General features: G+C 42.2%; 1 protein-coding gene across 1 annotated transcript in view; it reads right to left on the bottom strand.

Annotated features, from left to right (window-relative positions):
• HDAC9 (histone deacetylase 9) overlaps positions 1–23,996 on the bottom strand; it is a 606,615-nt gene that overhangs the window by 391,686 nt on the left and 190,933 nt on the right. Inside the window, exons 7-8 of the mRNA XM_036759616.1 lie at positions 9,934–10,065; positions 1,865–1,983 (exon numbers count right to left, since the gene is read on the bottom strand). Of these exons, the coding sequence (XP_036615511.1) occupies positions 1,865–1,983; positions 9,934–10,065 (251 nt within the window). The remainder of the gene's footprint in view (positions 1–1,864; positions 1,984–9,933; positions 10,066–23,996) is intronic.

Raw genomic sequence — 23,996 nt, 5'->3', positions numbered from 1 at the left:
TTAAAGATGCTACGTCATCCTTCTTTTCTGTTTGGAAAATATGTCAAACCTCTAACAAGAACTTACCTATTCAAATCTTAATCATTTAGTGACAGGATTGGAATGGATCTAGACCCATACCCCCATCATGTAGATTAGGAAATTAAGACCCCAAGAGATCCAATTATACAGCTATTTAGTGGTAAGCTTGGGACTGATTCCCAGAGTCTAATGTTCTTTCTACTATACTATACAACTGAGTCTGAAGGATTATTTTTGGAGATAGGAATAGACAGGAGTTCATAAACCAGACATGAGTTTCCATTGGTTTAGGGAACTTTACAGATACACATCGTCCCCTGCTTTGCCACTTGTACTTTTCAAGGGTTGCTTGGGGCAGTTGGTTCTATGACTCGCCTAAAGTCACACAGCCAATATGTGTTGGAGAACCCACATATTCCTGCCCTTGGGGCCGACTCTCCAAACACTACTCCACACTTTTAGATGAGTTAATGAGAAACTTTGTTTTCTCTTCCAAAATGTCCCACCAACAGCATGTAGGAATTGCCTCATACTGAGGGACCCCTATTCAGCACCAATGCCAGCCCAACCAATATCAAGGAAAAGATTGTTTACCAATGGAAAGGATTCATCTAGTCAACGTCTGCCATTTTTCAGACCATTTCTGTCCCAAACGTCATTCACTAACATTGCCTCTCACTCTTCCAATCCTACAATTCTACTCCACAGATTTCACATTCCCCATCAACTCTCCAGATTCTAAGGTTTCTTTCCTGTGTTCTCATTTGCAACATCACCTAGGGATGTCAAAGAAATATGAGTTTTGAAAACAGTAAACAAACCGTGTGCCTCTTGGCTAGTCTTGGTACTAAGGAACAGATATGACACAGGCTCTCTCCTCAGAGTGATAAGGTGAGGGGCTGTGACAGGGGTGGGGCACTTGCGGCCTCAAGGCCATAAGTTCCCTACTCCCAGGCTATGGGGTCACGAAGGGTCAGACACAATTGACATGACTGAATGACAAAAATGCTCTGTGAATACACTTTCTTTGGATAAGAAATATGAATCTTTGCTAAATAGTTCTCCAAAACTTTTATTTGTCATAACCTAGAGGTGAGCCTGGAGTCATAAACTGGTACAACAATGGGTCCTAACATCATCTCATTTAAGGCCAAGCCTAAGTGACATCAGTTAGTCAGTCAGTAAGCATTTATTGAGTGCCTACTATGTGGCAGAAACTCTGCTAAGCTCTGAGGAAACAAAGAAAGCCAAAGGACAGGCCCTACCCCAAGGAGCTTGCCTTCTAATGGAGAGGCTAACAAGCAAACAACTATGTACAAAGAAAATGAAATACAGGATAAATGGGAGCTGCTCAGCAGAGGGGAGGCCCTAGCACTTGGCAGGATCAGGACAGGCTTCCTGGAGACAGGGCCATTTGACCACCAAAAGGCTGGTCATTGCCAGATGACAATCTTGTCACCAGAGTGGCCAATAGAAACCACGTCTTTCAGCTCAGTGGCACTGGGCTCCCAATCAGATGAATTGTGGATTCTGCCTCCATTCTCCATTCCATTTGCTACTTGTCACCATCTAGGATGTTTTATCTCCCACCTCTCTGTCTTTGCCCAGGCTGTCCCCCAGGAATGGAATGCACTCTGCATTCACCTCCTGAGGACAGGGACTGTTTGTCTTTTGTCTCTAGCTTCCCAGCATCTAACACATTTCCTGGAACCTATGTGTCACACTGTGATGATTGCTGAATTCAATTTAATCCTCTGAAAACCTCCCTTAGCAAAGGTAGGTATGGCAATCAGGAAGACAATGTTGGTTTGGAGCCAATTCACACTTGGCAGACCAAGCTTACCTCTGGGTGTGGAGCAGGTGGTGCAAGCAATGTCTCACTGCTTTCTGCCATGTTGGTGGCAGGTCCATTGCTGGGTGAGCTAGGGCCAGACCCAGGAGAGCTGCTGCTGACTGAGGACTCTGAAAGGCAGAAGGAAAAGTGAAGTCACTGAGGAGGACTCATTGGGGCCCCAACTATCAATTGCCTAGGTTCACAGCCAGCCATGGTGCCTCTGAAGATGATTCCGATTTTCATAAGGGCTTTGGTTCACAGCTTTAAGGTCTGAAGGGTCTATAGATGTCATTTAGTTCCACAAAAGTTAAGTAGATTGCTCCAGGTCACATGGTAGGGTCAAGAATTGAACATAGCACCCCATGGGCCCCAATACAAGATTCTTTATATTGGACTACACTGTCCCTCAATCACACCAGTGTATCATTTCCCCAATGGAGGGTGATGACCCCAAAATGAGTCCCAAGGCAATTCAAGAAAAGATAAGTGGCCCTGGCAGATCATTTCTCACAGAGCTCTGGATATGACAAAAGAAAAGATGTTTATTTGGCTTTACTCTCTCCTGTTAGTGCAAGAGATAAAAATGATAGAGACAGAGCCCTCATGAAGGTCATGAAAACACTGCATCTGTCCATGAGGCCCACCATTATGCCTATGGTGGCAGATTCTAGTGCCAAAGGCTTCTGCTGCTCACTCTTCTTCATCAGGGATACCCAAAAGATGCAAAGACCTATTCTACAGATGTCTTGGTCAGAGAAGGAACCGACAGCTTCACAAGCTCATCGGAGCCTTTCAGAGGCTCCAGATTCTCCTGGCGTCAAACATTAACTACACTATAGGGGAATGGGGGGGGAGGGGAGTCAGAAGCAGAGAAAAGGTACCTTCACCAACATCAGAAGGGCTCTGGAGGCTACAAGATCACATTGGCCCATTGCTCTCTATTGATAAAGTCACAGAATTACACTTTGAAAGAGCCTATGTTACCATCACATCCAACCAGACCTAAAAACAACTGCCTCCACATCATGCCCAACAAGGGCACATTATCTGGCCTTTGCTACACCTGAATTGGTGGAATGAGGGGAAGCCCATTACCACTCAAGGTGGCCCCTTCTACTTTTCCACAATGGACCCATTTTAACTCATCAGTGAAAGATTCAGTTGAACTCATGGACTGGGCAATAAATGCCAGCATCTTTTGTTTAGCCATTTTGTCTACTACGCCAACTAATTGTTTTGGACCTGTCACTCTATCAGTGTGATCTCCTAGTGTGGAGATTCCCTCTATCAATGGAAGTCAGCCCTAGCTGTCTGGGGCGATGAAGAGAGCCTAGGAGAGAGACAAGGTGACTGGCCCAGGATGTGTGATGTGTGATTGCCCCATAGCCAGAATGTGGCAGAAACAGGACTTGAACCCAGGTTTTCCTGAGTCCAAAGCCAGCCACCACCTTGCCAACATCCAGACTGCTACTGTCACCAATCCTTACTTTTTAATGATGTGGATGTTTTCTTTCTTGACCTTATCTCAAATCTAGTGGGGTTATTTTAGAAGTCACCACTCATGGTCTGCCCCAGCCTGGTCTCGGACTTTAAATCGATTCATTTCCATTCATTTCCAAAAAGAAGAAAGTCTGCGGGTGTGGCTGCTAGGAAAAGAATGAGTTAGACCTCAGAAGCTGAGGTGCCATAAAACCTGTGCCAGCTCAGTAAATGTCTGGAGACACTGAGGATGATAAACCATTACATCAGCCCTCTTCATCATAACTGATAAGGACGGGGGCCCTGAGCCTCCAGAATTCAATAAAGGGGGATGGGTTGGGAAGGAGCAAAATATAGTTAGTCTTTCACAACATGAGTATTGTGGAAGGGTTATACATAATGATACACATGTGGCCTATGTTGAATTGCTTGACTTCTTAGGGAGGGTGAGTGGGAAGGGAAGAGGGGAGAGAATTTGGAACTCAAAGTTTTAAAAACAGATGTTCAAAAACAAAAACAAAAAAATTTTGCATGCAACTAGAAAATAAGATACACAGGCAATGGGGCGTAGAAATTTATCTTGCCCTACAAGAAAGGAATGGAAAAAGGGAGGGGAGGGGAGTGGGGTGACAGAGGGGAGGGCTGACTGGGGAACAGGGCAACCAGATTATACGCCATCTTGGAGTGGTGGGGGAGGGTAGAAATGGGGAGAAAATTTGTAATTCTAACTCTTGTGAAAATCAATGCTGAAAACTAAATATGTTAAATAAATAAATTTAAATTAAAAAAAAAGAAGGGAACAGTAAAGTTCCTGACACACAAGAAATTTTCCAAGTCACCCTCAGTCCTAAGAAAGACAACCGAAGAAAAATCAATCAAAACCTCCTCTAGTCCATTCACCCAAGGCACTGTTACTACCATGGTTGTCACTGGGTCATTCCGCCATGTCCCACTCTTTGTGAGCCTGTGGACCACAGCGTGCCACAGAGTTTTCTTGGCAAAGATATTGGAATGGTTTGTTATCTCCTCCTCCAGTGGATCATTCTCACCACACCTAATCTCTATTCACTATTTAACTTCTAGATTAACAAATATTTTTCAGGAAAATACAATGAAACATTTACATAAATTAATATTTTGAAATAAAATGATAAAAAGATTCTTCATGCTATCTTTTCTTTTTATATTAATTGAAAAAAAATAATTTTCTTTCTTTTTTTGTCTTCTCCAATGATCTCCTTTTTTGAAACCAAGGCAACATCTGTTACTTTTCTAGTCCATAAAAACCATGTTAATCCTAATTTTTATTTGTCTCCTCATGCCATAGCTCATTCCTATATATACAAGCCCCCGATTCACTGCTTGACATCTTATCTCACTTTCTGTTGCCTTGGGTGTGGAACAGTTCAATTGACTCTCTGGCTGATAGAAGTTTCTACAGGATCCTATTCAGAGCTAGAAGGGGCCATGAAGGCCATCAAGCATAACACTTTCATTTTACTCAAAGAAACTGAGGCCAACAGAAACTTGCCCAAAGTCACATAACCAGAATCTGAAGACAGAATTTGATCTCGGGACTTCTTGAACCCAGGACCAGCTCTCTCTCCTCCACTCTGCTGTGTCCCCTCAATGATTCTAACTGTTGGCCCTGAGTAATCAAAGCCCTCCATTCAATGGGAAGAATAAATTCGATCCATTTTTGCCCCAGAGGAAAGAGGATGATTAAAATCATCACAGTAGATTATTCTACCTTGTCAATCTTAGTCTTTACCCCCAATCTCAGACAAAACTCTGTGTTCATGTGCTCCCCTGATACAGTCAATATTCTCCAGCTCAGAAACTCACTAACCCAATCAGTCATCTCTGAGAAGCTGCTCTGGGCTCTGTCAATCCCCCAACAGTCCTGAGCCCAAAGCAATAAAACCTAAAATAGAGTTTATTACATTTACACGGATGTGGAAATCTACATGAAATGAAGACCGGGAAATAACGCGCTTAGCAAACATAGCGTGGTAATATATACTGTGCTAGTCTTAATAAGGGCTAATGGTGAAACCAGAGGCAGTCTATAAACATTCCCAAAATAACAATCATGATAATTACTAACATAATAATTATAGTTGTTGGCATTATTATAGGCAGTGCTTAGATAGCACTTTAAAGTTTTCCAAATACCTTACACAGACGATCTCATTTGATATGTTGCTAACTTTATATCTATATTGTCTTTATTTTATAGGTACTTGCTGCCCCATGCCATGTATACACAAACACACACACACACATATATATTTGTTGGTTGGTCCCCATCCCCCTCTATTGGGTATAAGTTCTTTATAAGTAGGGGCTGTTTCATTCCTGGCCCTTGTATCCCAACTTTCACCATAATACCTGGAATACAGTAGGTATTTAATAAATACTCAGGCCTTCTAACTCCAAATCTGGAAATCCAGAGATGCCGCTTCACCTGAGCTGCCTGTCATCCCTTCCCAAACCTCTCATAAACAGAGATGCAACAGCAAAGCCCAACCTCAAGTCTCCCTTCCTCTCCCACCTCCCTTGTTCCAAAAGATCCCTAGCCAGGGACCTCTCCCAGAGATGAGAGGGAGCCACCAAAGAATATGAAACAGTAAGTGGAGTGTTACGGTCAGAGCTGTGTTTTAGGCATTCAAATGTGGCAAGGAGGATGGATCAGAGAGGAAAAAGGCTAGAAGCAGAGAGACCAATTGGAAGGCCATAATCCAAGTAAGTGGTGGTGAGGGCCCGAATCATGTACATGGAGGAGAGACAGAGGAAAAAATAAAATGCTGTCCAAGCACACTAAGTAGAACTGGCAAATGCCTGAGCCCAGGGACGGAGGGAGAGGAAAGGGCCAAGGATAATTCCAAAGTCATAAACTTGAGTGAAGGAAGGACTGATGATGCCCTGAAATATGCTCCCCTGCCCCGGGAGATAAGACACTCAAGGTGGAGAAAGAGATTGTGAACGCATTCATCTTACCTGAATAGGTTTATTTTATAGAATGTATTTTTCAATTTTAATTTGGGGAAGAGAAGGAGGTAGCAATGGTGATGAAGGAGGAAGAAGACTACTGAGAAATATGTGTGTGTATGCATATGTGTATGTTTGTGTGTGTCTGTATATATATGTACATATACACACACATATATACGCAGTGAGGAAGAAGGAGGAAGTTCTGAATTTTTAATTTATAGAATAAAACAAGCATTTTATAACAGTATAATAAAAATGATCACGCATGAAACTGAAAATTTATTATGTACAACTTGTTATTCTTTTTAAATATATAATAAAGTTATCATGTAAATTTCTTTTTTTTCTCCTTTCCCTACCCCCAGAGCCTAATGGCTACCATTAGACACAAATGTGTGTGTGTGTGTGTGTGTGTGTGTGTGTGTGCACATATGTGTGTGTGTGTATATATATATACATACATATATATATATACACACACACATATTTTATATATATACATCTCTTTAAAAGCAACCTTAAGGGAACAGATATTCTCAGTTTCATATTCAAGCTTCATTTATCATCTATTTTGTATATGGAAATTCTCATGATATTTTAGTGCTGGTTAAATGTAGGATAAGATGAAAAGGTGATGCCACTGAGATACATAGGGGAGTTTGGAAAAGGGCTGGATTTGGGAGGAAGAGAATGAATTTCCTTTCTGACTTGTTGGGCTGGAGGTCCCCACAGCACATGCAGGTAGAACCTTCCCATGGGCAGTTGGGCACCTTCCTGTCTTTCTTTGGCATCCTAAACTCTCCATGTGCCAGGGACCTCTTTACGAGGCAGTAGAAAATTATTGATATACTTTTAGCAGCTTTTAGCAAAAGTTTTCCCCAAATAGGGGCTATGGTTTTGTGCAATCATTTTTCAGTATATACCAAATTTTTTTAACTTTCAGCAAGCTCTCATTTTAGAAGCGCAATTTTGGCATCCTGGCTCACAATGTACGTAGCTTGATGCCCCCTTAACAGGAGCTAAAAAGTGATCAGTAAATGTGAGGCTTAGAGAAAGTGAAATCCATCTCACTTCAACAGAAGAACCTTCTAGTACTTAAATAATGCTTTAAGGTTTGCAAAGAACTTTACAGATATCATCTCATTTGAGCTGCACAATAACCAAAGGCTATGTATGATTCCTCCCATTTTACAGATGAGGTAAACAAAGCTGAGAGAGGTTAAGTGGCTTATTCAGATTGTAATTCAGGTCTTCGCATGTCACAGTACAGCGCCCTGTCTACAATAATATCTAATAACCTCACAAAACAATTATGATACAAATGCAGACCCAGGAAACAGGAAATCCAGCCCAGGAGTCATGGTAGAAGCTTTAGCACACTCATTAGAAATTGTTCCCCAACGGGTCTTGATGGCCCCACGAGGGTGCTAACCTCACAACAGCATGGGGGATGTGCAATGAAGGCTGCAGATTAAAACGGGAAAATGCTAGGCTGGACAGAGAGACTGATATTTAGAATCAGAGAAGGCAGGTTTGAATCTGAGCTCTGCCACTTCTATAGGAACTGAAGCAAGTCATGTAACTGTCCTGGGCCTCAGCTTCCTCATTGTAAAATAAGGGGGTTGACAAGATGGCCTCTAAGGTGTCTTCAACCTCTAGATCTTGATTCTTATGATCCCAAGGGCCTAACAGTCTCAGGTTTCTAAGGTCACTGTAGCAGACCCCGAAGAGAACACATTTTATTCTGACCCCCATAAATTTAGCATTTACCAGATCCACTCCAGAGATAACTCAGTGGGGGGCTGGGCTGCATTCTGCCCTGGTGCTATCACCACAAGAAATCTGCTAAACAAAGTGAGGACCATAGCAATTCCAAGGGGATGGGGACCCTACTTTAGAGAAAGATTTAGGAGAAAACTCAATTTTAGAAAATCTTTAAATCACCCTATATATAAGCAGTTGGAACATGGATTTCAGAGCATGCTTTTTTATTCATGAAGGCAGCACTAAGGCAGCTGAAGGCAGACTACTAGTGGCCCAGAGTAAGTTGAGTAAAGCTGATCTGGCACATGCTTAAGAATGACAGTTGGATTTCATCTAAAATGCCCTCTCATTCAAGAAAGGTCACTAATTTAGAACCCTGACCCACCCCATGAGGCTAGAATGGATGTTTTAGTTTAATCAAAATCAAATTTCATTTGAAAAAAAAATCTTTGCCACTATGAGACCCTGGGCAAGTCTCTTAACCTCATTGGGACTTAGTTTCCTCATTGGTAAAATGAGGGTTTGACAAAATGGCTTTGAAGGTCCCTTCTAGCTGTAGTACATTACCCAGGATCCTGGGGTTCTTTTCCTGTGATTTTTTGTCCTCAATAGTGTTCCCTCAAAACATACCTCACTACTTATGTCCTCTCTACTATCAGATCAGGTGCCCACCATGTCAATGGTCATCTTAGAGCAGGAGCTCTTAACTGGGGGTTAATGAATTTGTTTTATTTTGTTTTCTTAAATTCTAGAAACTCTATTTCAATATAATTGCTTGCTTGGAAATCCTTTGCCTACTGTTGTACACATTTAAAAATGCACATCTAAGAAAGGGTCTTGGGCTTCAACCAGAATACCAATGGGGTGAAAGACACAAGGCTTAACGTGGAGAACTTTGAGCAGTTTTCTAAGGGCAATGGAGACCAGCCTCCCAAAGCTGGAAAATAATCAAGATTTAGCACTCACAAAGCAAAGGGGATGGATGGGCCCAACACAGAACTAAAGAGACAACCAAGTAGCCAAGGGCGGACTGAGTTTTTCAAAGTAGAAAAGATTTGACCCAAATGGAACTTCCTTGGGTCTTCATAGTCCCAGGAACACTAAGGGGTTCCCACTGCTTGTGTTGTCCATCCACCTTTCACCACGAATTACTAGAGCTTCTCTGATTTCAGAGCAGATCTTATCAGGCAGGAGGGACTCTGGAAGATATCAGGCTGTTTTCCCTACCTGGTTCCCCCAAAGCCAGGAAGAGGAAAAAAAAAACGGGCTAAATCAATGAGAATAAATCCATCTGAGACTGGGTAAAGTGGCAATTTTTTTTCCCCTCTGTGAAAGTTAACAAATTTCCCTCTCCTTCCCCTCACCCCAGTGCCCCAGTAAACACAGAGAGTCATTAAGGAACTGAGTCAGTGTATGGAAGAAACCAAGTTTGGATCTTCCACTGAGAAGTTCATTTCCCAGATGAACATTCAAGTATAGTGGGGAGAGATGGAAATGGGGCAGGGGGGAAGGAGAGAGAGGAGTTTTCTAGACTTTCCTATGCTCCTCCCTGGTCCAATTTCATTTAAAAAAAAGTCGACTGGAATTTCCAAATTTCATTGCCTGACTCTGCAGAGATTAAGATGAGCTTTGGCCTGCCTGACTTAGACCCAACCAACACAGAGTTCATCCAGTTGTTCATTTCCTGTTCCACCTCACTGGTGAAAAAAGACCAAACTTTAGTGTATTTTCATTACAGGCTTTTCTCAGAAATGATGGCGCCCCTTAAGACAACTTTCAGATGCTAGAGGCAGCAGGCACGCTTCTGCCTCTGAGGGTAAATCTGCCCCGGCCTCAATTACCTGTCACCTCAAACACTCGCTTCTTGAATGAAGTGACAACATTTCCATCCTTCCGCCTGAGTAAGGGACTGCTTCTCCTCTCTGTCACTTTCTGTTTTAATCGGGATCGCACCTTCAAGTTGGGCTCTGAGGCTGGGGATTGAGACAAAAGAAAATCGATAAAAAAATTGTAAAATAGAGCTCCAACTGCTTGAATTTTTAAAAGGCTCATCAGTTCCTGCATTCTGTATTCTTAACCTCATCTTCATGCGCTGGACCTAAAGCTCTAAGACAATGACTTAACAGGCATTAGGAGTGAGACAAGTCAATACAGGAACCTTTTATTTCTTTCTAAAATAACAATAATGCTGATAACAGTAAAACATCTGTTACTACCCTCCTTTCTTGACCCAACCGCAAAATCTGAAAAAGAATTATGGACATCCTGATGCATACAGATATGTGGGCATAAGACACATGTGTTTAGAGAGAGAGAGAGAGAGAGAGAGAGAGAGAGTGTGTGTGTGTGTGTGTGTATGTATCTTGCTATACAGGTGTATCCATGTATCATGTCTGGGACTATAGGATACAGAACAAGGGCTGGTCTGGGAATTCTCCATATACAGTAGTAGCCCATGCATGCATATATGCACACACATGCCAATTATATACATGCACATAGAATGATCTGCACATGCACATACTCATGCATACATTATAGTACAGACATGTGTGCAAAGACATGGAAAACCACATGCATATACATACATATATACACTTATCCACACAGAAGAAGAGGCTGAGCTTAAATTGGGACCCACACTCTCTACCTCCATGTGTGTCTATGTTTTCTAATTGGGTTATCTACCAGCAGATGCTGGGGTTACTAATGGGTAGGTTAATCACTTCAGTGACAGAAGACTCCTGATAAGATTTATGGCATGACATTGTCCCTTGCTCTTAATTTTCTCAAAGGCGAAATGCAGTAACAGTCCAGATTGGAGGTCTATGTGATTTTAAAGACTACCGCCTGACCCATGGGACTAGGAAGACGCCTGTGTGGGCAGAAGCAGACACCTCGTATGGAAGAGGATTTATGTGAGACTGTCCACTGGAGGGTTGGGAAGTCAGTAGTTCCAAGTTTGAGTCCTTTGGAAGGGATGGGGGTGGGTGAGTGGGGGTGGAGCTCTGCCCACATAACAGTCTCCACTAAACAAGGCTTACTGCCAAATGGCTATTTTTGCACGGTCAGCATATAATCAGTTGATCCTCAGAAGGGGCTGGATATCACATGGAGTTCACAACAACTTCTCAAACACACAGGCTACAATTTTCTTTCTGAATATAGGGACATAACAGAAGCATCTAGTGGTTTAACTATTGCAAAGGCGAGGCAATGATTGGGCACAAAGAGTGTGAGAATTAGAATCGGCAAGATGTGAATTCAAATCCTACCTCTGATACAGGCTGGGGGACCCTGGGCAAGGCAGTTAAGCTCTTTCAATTTCCCTTTCCTCATATAGAAAACCAGAATGATAACAACACCTACCTCACAGGGTTTGTTGGGAGTATTAAATGTGATGCTGTATGTAAATTGCTTTGCAAATCTTAATTTATTTTGAATAACTATCTGAAAAATCACCCAGATCCTAAGTGTCTGCAGCCAGACTGGAACTCACAAAGAGTCTTCCTGACTTCCTGACTCTATCCTCTGCTCCACTTAGCTGCCCAGTCAGGGAATATCAACTGAATTAGGATCCAGATCCCTTCAAAGACCACAGTATGGACCTGAAGTCTAGGGAGTGACTTAGAACTCGGCTAGACAATATCTGGGACTTTCGTTGGTTTGTCCTAAAGATCTAAGGAACAATGACCTAGGAACTGGAAGTCATCCAACAGAATGTAACTATCCCTCAAGACCCCTGGTCAATGCCATCTCTTCCACGAAATCTTCCTAAGTCCCCAGCCAGGAAAACTGTTCCTCTCAGAACTTCCCTAAGTTTTCCCCAAACTACACACCCCCAGCACCTTTGACTGATCCTCCCTCTCTGCTCCGTTCAGCATCCTCATCTGGACAAGCTTTCCTTTGCCCCATGTCATTCCTAAAATGGGGCACTGAGACCTGAACATCACATGTCATATGTGCTCTGAAGCAAGTCGCCTCTTTTAGGACTGCCACCTTTCCCATCGAAACACTCTACTCTCCTCAAAGTGGCCTAGGATTTACCTTACCTTTCTTGGCTTTTATTTATGTGAAAATATCAAGAAATACTAGGCTGGTGGTTTTCTAGAACCCCCTCCACCCAAACTTTTCCACAGGAACTATTTCTTACCAAGCAACACTTTCTTCATCCTGCATTTGTGAAGTGGGTTTTCCTTTGGAACCCAGATTTCTATGTAGTTAGTGAAGGAAACCCTGAAGATGTGGAGAGGAAACTTTGTGGCACATAGGGAAGTATCTTTCACATTTCAGGGAGGAAAAAAGAGAGGTCCTGGGACCAGGGTAGAACTGGACTTTCCTTTCCTTAGCTTAAGTTCAGGACAACTGGCCTTGGGGCAAGGAAGATCTAGATTCAATTCAAAACCACCAGTGATTGAAAAAGTCACTCAATTGACTAACTGTTCTTATCCTGTTTGCTCATCTTTTTTTTTTTTTTTAGTTTACCACACACGGTTCTACATAATTTTGAGTTCCAGAATTTCTCCCCTCCCTCCCCCCTCCCTCCCCAAGACAGCATGGAATCTCATTTAACTACCATGTATAACTTCACATTGAATTAATTTATACACTAGTCAAGCTGTGGAGAAGAATTATGACCAATGGAATGAATCATGAGAAAGAAGAAACAGAACCAAAAAAAAACCCCGTAAACAAAAACAAAAGAGAAGCAAAAAAGGCGAGCATGTAGTGCGCCTCAATCTGTATTCAGACTTCACAGTTCTTTCTCTGGATGGAGATAGCATTCTCCATCGTGAGTCCCCTGGAGTTGTCCTTGCACCTTACGTTGCTGAGAAGAGCAAAGTATGTCAGGGTTGGTCCTCAAGGAATCCGTATATCTGTGGTTGTGTACAATGTTCTCCTGGATCTGCTCCGCTCACTCAGCATTATGTCGTGTAGGTTTTTCCAGGTTGTTACGAAGTCCGTATCATCCCCATTTCTTATGGCACAATAGTATTCCATTACCTTCATATACCACAGCTTGTTCAGCCATTCCCCAATTGATGGGAATCCTTTTGATTTCCAATTCTTGGCTAACACAAAAAGAGCCACTATAAATATCCTTGTACATATGGGTCCTTTTCCCGCTGTTTGCTCATCTTGAAAACGGGAGAAACGGTATGGAGAGCTTAGCTCCCACGTCTGGACTGCACCTTGTCAACAGGACATCGCAACTCCATGGAACTTCTGTGAAAAACTAGGCTGATGACGATTAAGTGAGACAATGCATGCAAAGTGCTTATGCACATGGAGCTGCTAAAAAATCCAAATTCTAATGCTAAGCAAGGAGACAGAAGGGCAGGAGAATCTGTCATTTTGAAAATTCCAATAAGCTTGCCCAAGTCCAAGGAGCTTGCTCTTAAGCACAAGCTTAAGTACAGCAGCATAGTTTCATGGCCTTGGTGATTCTTTGAGCTAACTTTGTTTTATCTCAACTAAAGATAATATATGTAAGGCATCTGACAAACTTTTAAACAATATATAAATATTTCTGAATATTACTTGACAGATGTGGAAACTGAGGCACAGAAAAGTCATGTAATTTGTCTGAGGTCATAAAATTACGGGTCCCATGTTTCTTTTCCTGCTACTCATTCTGGTACAGAAGTATTGACAAGACTAATCATCCCCACTCAACAAAAATAAGGAAGTTATTTAAGTGAATTATCCTACTTTTCTCACAATACGTACAACCCTCTACGTCCTGTATATAATGTCAAACACCAAGACACTGCACGGAAGGACAAGCGCTTTAAGATTCCAGTCCTGAGTCCATCATGCTGATTTCACTTCTGCTAATCTCACACTCCAGTCACCCACCTTGTCTATCTCCAGATGCAGAGACCTAATAGGTATGTGTGTGTGTATACCTACATGATGTAGGTATATAGACATACACACAAATACGTGATAAATGTATACATACATGGACATCTAAATGTTCCCAGGACCCTCGGGCAATGCCTTTGCCTTCTTCCTTTGAGCTTGGTTTCCAGGCCCCACTGTGGCCCATCGCCATGGTACTAATCTAGATGGGTATTTGAGAATGATGGAGAGCTGCCATTTCACACGTTCAAAGGTCCAGAAACTCCAGGAATGTGTCCCACTGAATCCCAATATGCTCCACTCATCAGGCACATGGCCAATTCCCCTCCTGAACCACCTCCATTTCTAGAAAGAGTTAATTCTATTTTTAATTCTCCCCAGTGGCACAAGACTTCCATTCCAGTGACTTACTAATGGGAAGTAAATCTCCTAGCCTAGAAAGAGATAGAAGAAGGGAAGGAAAGGATGGGAGAGAAGGGGGGGAGGTGAGAGAGAGAGGGAGAGAGAGAAAGAGAGACAAGGAGGAAGGGAGGGAGAGAGAGGGAGAGAGAGGGGGACAGAGAGGGAGAGAGGGGGGAGAGAGACAGAAGAAAGGAGGGAGGGGGAGGGAGGGAGGGGGAGAGAGAGAGGGAGAGAATGCTCTCCTGGTGCTTGAGTGCATTTCATGCCCAGCCTCGCTGATTGCCTTCCTATTTTTATCCCCCGACCATCACATTCTGCATTTCAATCAATCACATCAACAGAAGGTAGCGGTGTGCATGTGTGTACGTGTGTACAGCTGAAATCTGTGTGCCTGCTGAGATAACCTTGCAGAAAAGATGGCTTATCAAATTGTTTTGATGAAAACAACCAATTTTGAAATGAAAAAGAAACCTTTAGGCTTTTTTTTTCTCTCTTACAAAACCAGGAATGTGAAATATTGAGTCAGTCGCCGAATAAAACCTTCTGAAAAAAACCTTCTGAAAATGGCTTTCCAGCCTGCCCTGGAGGAGATGGAGGCACCTGAAAACATTCTCACACTGAATTATTTATGTGAACATAGAGTTGTCAGATAAAATGTGGGGCAAGTGACAGGTAGTCACGCATTCAAGGGACAGGGGCCCAGAAGGCAGAAGCGCAGGCCATTCACTGCCAGCAAGGCAATCAGTCCAAATGAAGGAATAGTGAATCGAACTCCTAAACTTTAACATGTTAAATCAATGTTTAATTACCACAGAAAGTCTCAACAAAAAGCTTCCATGTGGATGGTCCAAAAGCTATTTGCAAATGGTTTTGCATTAATGTTAGAATCAGAAAGGACCTTGGATTTACTCTCCAAAGTCATGTGATCCAGCTCCTACATAGGAGATGAATCCCATCTAGAGTATTTCTCACAAATGCTTATCCAATCTCCACTCAAAGATCTCTAGTCCTGAGGAGCTGACTGTTTTAACATCTACCCGTTACATAGTAGATCAGGCTTGAATTACTGAAAAGTCCTTCCTGACATCATCCCAAAATCTGCCTTCTTAGAACTCAACAGCCCCAGGTCTGTAGTTGTGATACCCAACCTGCAAGATTGCTGTGATGTTCAAAAGTGATTACATGTCGATAATCAACCAGCATTAACAAAGCCATGCTTGAATGCTAAGAACTATGTTAGACTCTGGAGATTCAAAATACACACAAGACAGTCCTCATGAGCTTATATTTTAGTTTCCTGTTTTTGAGGAAGCATGATCTAAGTGCCTAATCATTTCATTGTAACCATTCACATAGAGCAGGAATCCCTTCTTCGCTCACTCCTCTCTCTATGGATGAGAGCACAGAGGTTTTATGTCTATTTTGTTTTTAAACAGAATATTAATGTCAGCTCAGGCAAGATCCCCAACAGGTCCATCTTCATTGGGTTATTGATGTATTTCATCTTGTACAGAAAGCAGGATGCTTGAGTCATCAGCGTTTAGTAACAACATTACTGATACTCTGACATCCTCCCAACTAGATGGACGGCCACGTATTAGCAAAAAGTATTCCTTTTCCTGAAGCATGCTGGTTCCTACCACTGCTGGTCAGTTTGTAGCATCATGTTCTGAAAAATGGATGGCTCCATTCTGATGATGAAACAAGAAACAATCCCAAGCTGCATTCAAAGACCAGGTCAGGTGCCCCCTTCTCCATCAGGCTTTCCTGACCCTGCCAGTTATGAGACCTTGAAATCAGCTTTAGAATGAGCTGAGTACATGGCTTATCCCCCCACAGAATGTAAGCCCCTGGAGGGCAGGCACTGTTTTATTTTTTGTGTTTCTATCTCTAATGTCTAACCTAACGCCAGTCACGTGTTCAGAGCATAATAAACAGTTATTGAATTCAATGCTGCTTTTTTCTCCATCAGAGTTGAAGCGAGCTCTGTCCTTAGATTTCTCATGAACTCAAGATCAGAAAAATAGCTTTGCTGAAGAGCCAATGGGCAATTCCATAGTGCCCTCTTAAAGGCCACTAGGGAAATCCAGACTTCTACATGTTAGAGACACACCGGACAACCAAACTTCCCATTTGGATCCCTTTGGTCATGGACTAGTTTTCATGAAGTTTCAGAATCCTGGGTGATGTGCAAATCCCAATCCCTGAACTCAGCGGTTACCCTGAAGGGCCTAAACCAGCCGCCAGAGAAGGGGATCTCAGCCTATGGCCAAAACCATGAGGAGGAAAGTTGATTTTGGGGAAAAAAATCTTTTAAAGGTTGGAATGGAACAGCTGCCTCTGAGATCAGAAACTGGGAACAGAGGAAGGTCTTACCAAGGTTAACCCAGGTAGAAAATGCTGTTTTGCAAAATTAACATTGGCATGAAAAAAACAACAACCAAATGAGGGCTCAAACAACAAGAATTCATTAAGCATCCCATTCCCTGCCCTCTAGGAACTTCTATTCTATGAAGGCAGGTAACACACATTTATATAATTCAATACAAAATAGATGTAAATTAAATACAAGGTCACTTTGGTGGAAAAAACGACCACTGGGAGCATGGGGAGGAGCAGAGTTTGGAAAAAGCCTCACCCAGACAACACCATTCTACAAATGATACTGTCCTTCCAACGGCAATTTGATTTCTCCCTTCTCTTAGGGATACTCCTAAGAACCAAGCAGACTGGAAGCTCCTAGATGGTTGAAACCATTTTATTTTTGTTCTTGAATCTCCTAAGACTGTGCAGTGTCTGGCTCATTTGCTACATTCTGTCTTCTATCTTGCTGTCTCTCCACAGTGTGTCTAGGATGCCCCATGCCTGAAATACTCCCACTTCTCACCACCACCTCTTGGAAGTCCTGGTCTCCTTCAAAGCTCAGCTCAAGGACCATGTTCTCATGAGGTACTTCCCAATCTCCCAGCTGATCCTTCTCCATTCACTACAAATGACTCTCATTATATAGACATATTAGGCATATGTTTCTATGTGTACATCAATAAAATGTCATCTCTTTAAGGGAAAGGTCTATTCTGGCAACCTCATTTCCTAACACAGTGCCAGCCACATTCTTGCCTACTCATTGATGGCTTCACAAATACAAGTAAATAAATGTATACACAGATATGCGTCAAAGTGAAGCTCTCTGCTGGTTAAGTGAAGGTGCCATTAAATGAAGGGCTCAGTTAGACAAAGCCATCACAAACAGGCTTTTGCTTATGGATAACTTTGGAATCCTCCTTGATACCCTGACTGACCAGGTATGATCATCTGCTCCAATTCTGAGAAAATACACCGGTGAAATTTGTGAGCTACAAAGCTACGTGTGAATACTCAGATTTTCATGACAAAGTGCACTATCATTGGACCATTAAAAACAACTTTAATAAGATGAACAATGCAATTTGGGGTAGAAGCACTTGATTAAAACAATGAAATAATTACAATCAATTTTTCCCTGGTTTCAAATTTAAATGTGGTGCTTTTGCTTTTGTTTGTTTGCTTTTTTCCCCCTTCTGGGTGAGTTTGTCTTTTTAGAACATTGCACATCAGAAGACAATTCTCTTCATGGTACAAAGAAACAGACAGACACCAAGGTTTTTTGGGGTTTTTTTTTGCCTCCAATGTAAATTAACATAAGCTTCCAAAAACACAAGCTATATGGGCACTGGACTCTTTTGCATATGAAACATCCCATGCTTAATATCTGGCAAAGATGATAAAAGTTGCAGCGGAGCCTAATGGATAAAGGGCTCACCTCGGACAGCTCCCAGGACTCTAACGGGAGCCACCATGCCTCTGATGGCCCAGGGTTTGATCCTACGAGTGGTCCCTTACCGTGCATTGTCACCCATCTCCCACATTCAACCAGTTGCCAAGATTTGTCATCCTAATCTCCATTGCCTCTCCAAACTGTTCCCTAATGTCCATTCTCACCATGCCCACTGTGGTTCAGATTTTTATTCTCACCTTCTGGCCTGGAATATTTTAATAACCCCAAATTGGTCTCCCTGCCTTGGGTTATTTTCCTCTCTAATCATCGTAAGCAAAGATGTCAAAGAGACATCCTAAAGCACAGGTCTGACTACGTCACCTCCTTATTCAATCAACTTTAGTGGGCCACTAGCATCTCCAGGAACAAATACAATCCTCTGGATTTGGCCTTCAAAGCCCTTCGCACACTAGCTCCAATCCATCTTTCCATGTTGACAACACATGACTCCCACTCATGGACTATGCTCTGGCCAAAATGGCCTTTGTCATGTCCCCCACAGATGCCCTCCCATTTTCACCTCTGCGAGAGCACTGCCTTTGTCACAGGTTGACCCTTAAAACCTCCCTTCAAGGCTTATCCAAACATCACCTCATCTAAAATCTGTTTTCTACTCTTCTCACTTCTAGATGACCCCTTCTCCTTTCTCAAAATCAGTACAGGTTTACTGGGTGATATTTCGGACGTTCTAAGAACTGTACACGGTTTGCCTCCTGAACAAAGTAAACTCCTTGAGGGCAGGGGTTATTAGTTTTTTTTGTCCTTATCTCCCCAGTTCTGAGTATAGTCCCCGCACATAGTAGGAACTTATTAAAGGATTGCTCAATTGAATGGAATAATGAGCTGCTGACAAATTGCCAATCTGCATTGATGGAGGCAGTTTTCACATTAGGAGTTCTCTACACCAATGAATATCAAAGGTTCTATCTAAAGAGGACACAGGTGGAGGCAGGGAGACAGAAGGAGGGAGGAGGAAGCAAATTCCGGTACCTCTGTTTTCTAAGGAATACCAGAGTCCCTCCTGAAGTTGGACCTTACTCCAGGAGGTCTTACTGATGAAACAGGAATTAGAGTTGACCCTATACTTTCTGGCCCCTGATAAACTTAGACTCCCTTCCCAGGGCAGGCACAGCTCAGAAGGAATGTCCTGCATATGCTAACTTCTTCAAGCATCTACTGCCTTTTCATTTCACAAAGACAAAAAGTTGGATTTAGTCAAACAAGGGCAAATACCAAAAATCTAAGCGATCTGTACTCAGGGTCCTCTTTCTGATCTGGACAGACTGTGACTATATTTCTGGAGGGCCCTCTGGGTGAGGATATTTACTAGCCCAGTGTAGGTCGGTCCCTTCTCAGCAACATCCACTCTTCGAGTCTTGTCCAGGAGCCAGCATAGCAGAAGGAAGATTTGGGCTCTCCGCTATTGACTCTAACACACCGCTTCCCTTATTCTTGAAACTATAAAGCCACTCATTAGATTCTATGCAGTCTTCAGTCATTCAGCTTTTTTCATGCACAGAAATGTTTTCTTTACCATAGGGTCAACTCCTTGGTGCAGTGGATAGAGTCAGGAGGACCTGGGTTCCACTGTGACCTCAGATACTCACTAGCTGTGTGAGATGGAGCAAGTGACTTAACTCTGTTTGCCTCGGTTTCCTAATCCATAAAATGAACTGGAAAGGGAAATGGCAAGCCATTCCAATTTACAAAAATAATATTAATACGTGTAGATCACTAAGATTTGCAAAGAACTTCACATATCAAATGAAATATTTGTAAAGTGTTTAACCCAATGCCTGGCATGTGGTAGGACTTTAATAAAGGTTGGCACCCTTCCCTTTTCCCATATGGCATCTCATTTGATCCTCACACCAAACCTATGAGCTAGTGCTGTTATCTCCATTTTACAGATGAGGAAACTGAGGTAGACAGCATTAAAGTGCTTCACCCAAAGTCACACAGCTATTAAGTCTCTGAGATGGGAGTTTGGACTCAGGTCTTCCTGAAACTAGACCAAAGCCTCGCCTACTATGAAAGCGGCTCCACATATACATGCAATGTTAGTACAAGAGCAAAACAATTAGATTTGAAGTCAGATGACCTCGATTTGAAACCCAACTCTGCTGCTGATTCCCTGGGAAAGCTGGGAAGAATCACCTCCCCCCAAGCCTCAGTTTCCTCATTTTGGAAATGAAGAGGTTGAGCCAGGTGACCACAAGGTCTCTTCTTAGCTCTGATCCTATGCTGTTGGAAAATGCTTAGTGTCCTAACTACTGGAATCCAGCCACAATGGAAAGAGAGTGGAATTTCAGAAAGAAGAAAAGGGTCCTCCTTGCTTGTCTGCAGAATGCATTCAACACAGCAAAGTCTTTACCTATAAGAAGTGCTGCACTCGAGCCCATTTTTTTTAAAGAAAAGGTCTCTCGAGTTAAAATTAGAGAAAACACCTGTTTGAAGCTCTCGTTTGCCACATTCTTACTCTGCCAACATGAACCTGATTAAAACACATTCCCCTCACATGGTGGCTTTATGCTCAGAAAGATCATTTCTGTTCCTTACAATTTAATTAGCAAAAGAGACAAGGGACTCTGCCCTCTGGCAGAACCATTTAACAGAAAGGATGGAGGACATTACCAAGCAGGAAGACACTCAAAGAAACCATCAAATGCTGCTCTCTTTTCTTTAGGAGAGTCAGAATTAGGGCACAATTTTGACTTGTTTTGCATCTCCAGAGTTAATACACTCAGGGTGGTGCCCCCCCATATCATTGAGATGAGCTTCCAAGGACAACATCCCTGGCAAAGGTTCAAACTGCTCTTCTGTGATCCATGCTAAGTGGGGCAGTAGAGAAAACATGGACCTTGGACATGTGCAGATCTGAGTGTGAATACTGCCGTGCACCGATACTATCTATGTGATGGCAAATAAGTCACGTAGCCTCGGTTGCCTAATCTGTAACATGTGTATAATCATAAAATCTACCTCACACAATCCATGGAAGGATCAAATAAGATAAAATCACATGTAAACTACTTTACAAACCTTAACGTCTAAAATAAATGCTAACATCATTGCTCAGGAAACCCTCTGTAGCACTTATTGGATCTTAACAAGGTATTGGCAAGTCAATGTTCTCATCAGCACACTGGATTTGAATAGATTTTCCACGTGGGCTCCAAAATTTTTGATGTTTTTAAACCAATTTGTTTTATTTATTTTTAAACCAATTTATAGGTTTTGATGAGGACACTGTGAAAGCTGAAGGAAGTGGGCAATTTTAGGCTAAAGAAGAGAAGGCATAACTGTCCTCTGAAGTACTTGAAGGACTGTCATGGGGAAGAGGAGTCGAAAGCGCCCTACTCGGCCTCTCAAGACCAAACCAGGAGAAGATAGAGTAGGGGTTGGAAAGAGCAAATATGGACTCAATGGAGGAAAAACTTGCCCCAACAGGCACCATCCCAATGAAGGGGGCAAGGGCTGCCTGAAGAGGAGTCACACTCAGAATCCTTCAGCGAAGGCTGGAAGAGCTTTCTGCTTGTAGCAGAAAGGATTGTGTATCAGCTACAAGCCAGTCTTGGTGTCCTCCAAGGCAACTTGTCATGGCGGACTTGGAATGAGGAGACATGGATTTGAATTCTAGCTCAGATACCTCGGAGCTGTGTGGATGAACATGAAGGAGTCACTTCAAATCTCTAAGCTTTAGTTCCTTCTCCATAAAATGAGGATAAAGTAAATGGTTGTATCTTCTAACAGTGGCACCCCCACCCTAGAGTTATTGGGGAAAAGTGCTTCGTAAACTTCAAGTACAACACAAATGGATGGTCCCGTGACTTTGTCATTTTAATCCTCTTCAAGAACGAAGGACAACAACCAGCTGTCATAATCTTTTGTTTCCAGTTTGTGCCTTTGGGACACATGGAACATCATTGTTCCTTCGGCAGAGTTTTATATTGGATGGCAGAAAAGAAAGACCAATTTTCCAGAACTTTATATTGGTAAAAAATCAATAGAATCCCATTGTGTTTCCAGGCTTCTTGTTCTATCTGGTCGTGATAATAGGAATTATCCTAAAGTCTGATGAATAATCTTTTTCACAATCCAGAAGATAAATGGTCAGACATGATCCAAAGGCAGGAGAAAGACGAGCACATTCATTTTGCTTTTAAAAGCTTTTAACTAGTTGTCATCTAAGCCTAAGGAAGAGTGAAGAATGATAACTGAACCCTAATGTGCCCAATTATAGACCATCAAAAGTGTAAAGGAAAAAACCACCTTAAAATATTTAAGGGCACAATATTACATGCAAATGTACGCACTTAGGTGTCTATAAATGTTTCTTGCATAATAAAATTTCAGTACGAGTTCATTAAAAACGAGACTATAAATACCACTCACTGGCAATGAAAGGAGAGATGATACAACCAGTAACCACCTGCCCATTTTCACTTGTGCTTTTCTTCATTTCTATCCCTCCCCACTTGCCTCCTTGAACATAACAGCTTCTTCAGAGGCTAGAAATGTTTTGTGTGTAGGGGGGGGGCTTTGGCTGCTTCCCCCAAACCCTCTTCACAGAACATGTATTACAGCAGAAAAGTCTCACAGAATCACAGAAGCCCAAGGTTGGAACTCAATTAAATTAGGGTTGATTGAGCACCTGCTTTGGGCAAAGATACAAAGATAAAAATTGCCCACGTGTTTAAGGAGCTCACATAGAAGATTTAGAAATGAAAGAGACTTTTCAAACCACCAAGTCCAACCCTTTCATTTTATGGATGAGAAACGAAAGTATTAAGTGGGTGAGAGGTGTGCCCAGGGTCCCAAGAGCAGTAAGAGTCAGAAGAAGAATTCGAATCTAGGTCTTCCTATCTCCAAAGCCAGTACTTATCCATAGAATCTGACATCATATCATTCTGGTTCCTCAAGGATCGACTAATGAGTAGGGTGGATGAACAACCCTTTCATTAACAGCTCTCAAGCCTCATTCCTAATTATTTCAACTGGAGATGGAAGATTTTTTTTAAGTTTCCTTTTTGTCAAATTCACTTTTCACATATTTTAGTAAACAAAATCTCAAGTGAAAGTTCTTTTCTGCTCTTCAGCTTCACAAATCAAATAATCTGGGGCATCCAAGAAGATGGAAAATTTCCATTTTCCTTGTTTTCTAGGATGAAATGACAGCTGTTGAATTTCCTATCTCCCTGTCGCTTTCGATAGGATTTCTGTTATTTCAAGAGTTAAGCACATTTTGGACTCCTGGGCAAATCTTATTTTGTGAGGTAAACTGTAATTTCACTGCCTAGAGAGTTACATCTATTCAGGAACATTTCATCTATTCGTACCTCTAATCCAAAAAGAAAAAGGACACCAAATACCTCTTCCAAATACTACTTCCTTACTTCTACCTCCTTTCTATCAATAGATGGTGCAGTGGACAGAGGGCTGGGCCTGGAGTCGGGAAGACTCCTCTTCCTGAGTTCAAATCCAGCCTCAGACACTTACTAGCTGTGTGACGTTGAGCAAGTCACTTAACCCTGCTTGCCTCAGTTTCCTCATCTGTAAAATGAGTTGGAGAAGGAAATGGCAAACCTCTCCATCATCTTGGATAAGAAAGCCCCAAATGGGATCCCAAAGAGTTGGACAGAACTAAAGAACAACTGAACAGAAAATACTACCTTCCTGTCCCCTCTACCTCTTCACTTTTCCTGCTAAGGAAGAGAAATAGCACCTTCGCCATAGATGAGCCACAGTAACGTCCATTTAACTCAGTGGTTTAGAATTTCAAGCAAGACTTTTATCACAACTGCTTAAAACAAGATCGGA

This window comes from Trichosurus vulpecula, chromosome 5 (assembly GCF_011100635.1).
Source record: "Trichosurus vulpecula isolate mTriVul1 chromosome 5, mTriVul1.pri, whole genome shotgun sequence".
In the NCBI taxonomy this organism is placed as follows: domain Eukaryota; kingdom Metazoa; phylum Chordata; class Mammalia; order Diprotodontia; family Phalangeridae; genus Trichosurus; species Trichosurus vulpecula.
Note: the sequence above shows the minus strand (reverse complement) of the source record. Positions and strands in the feature narration are given on the sequence as shown.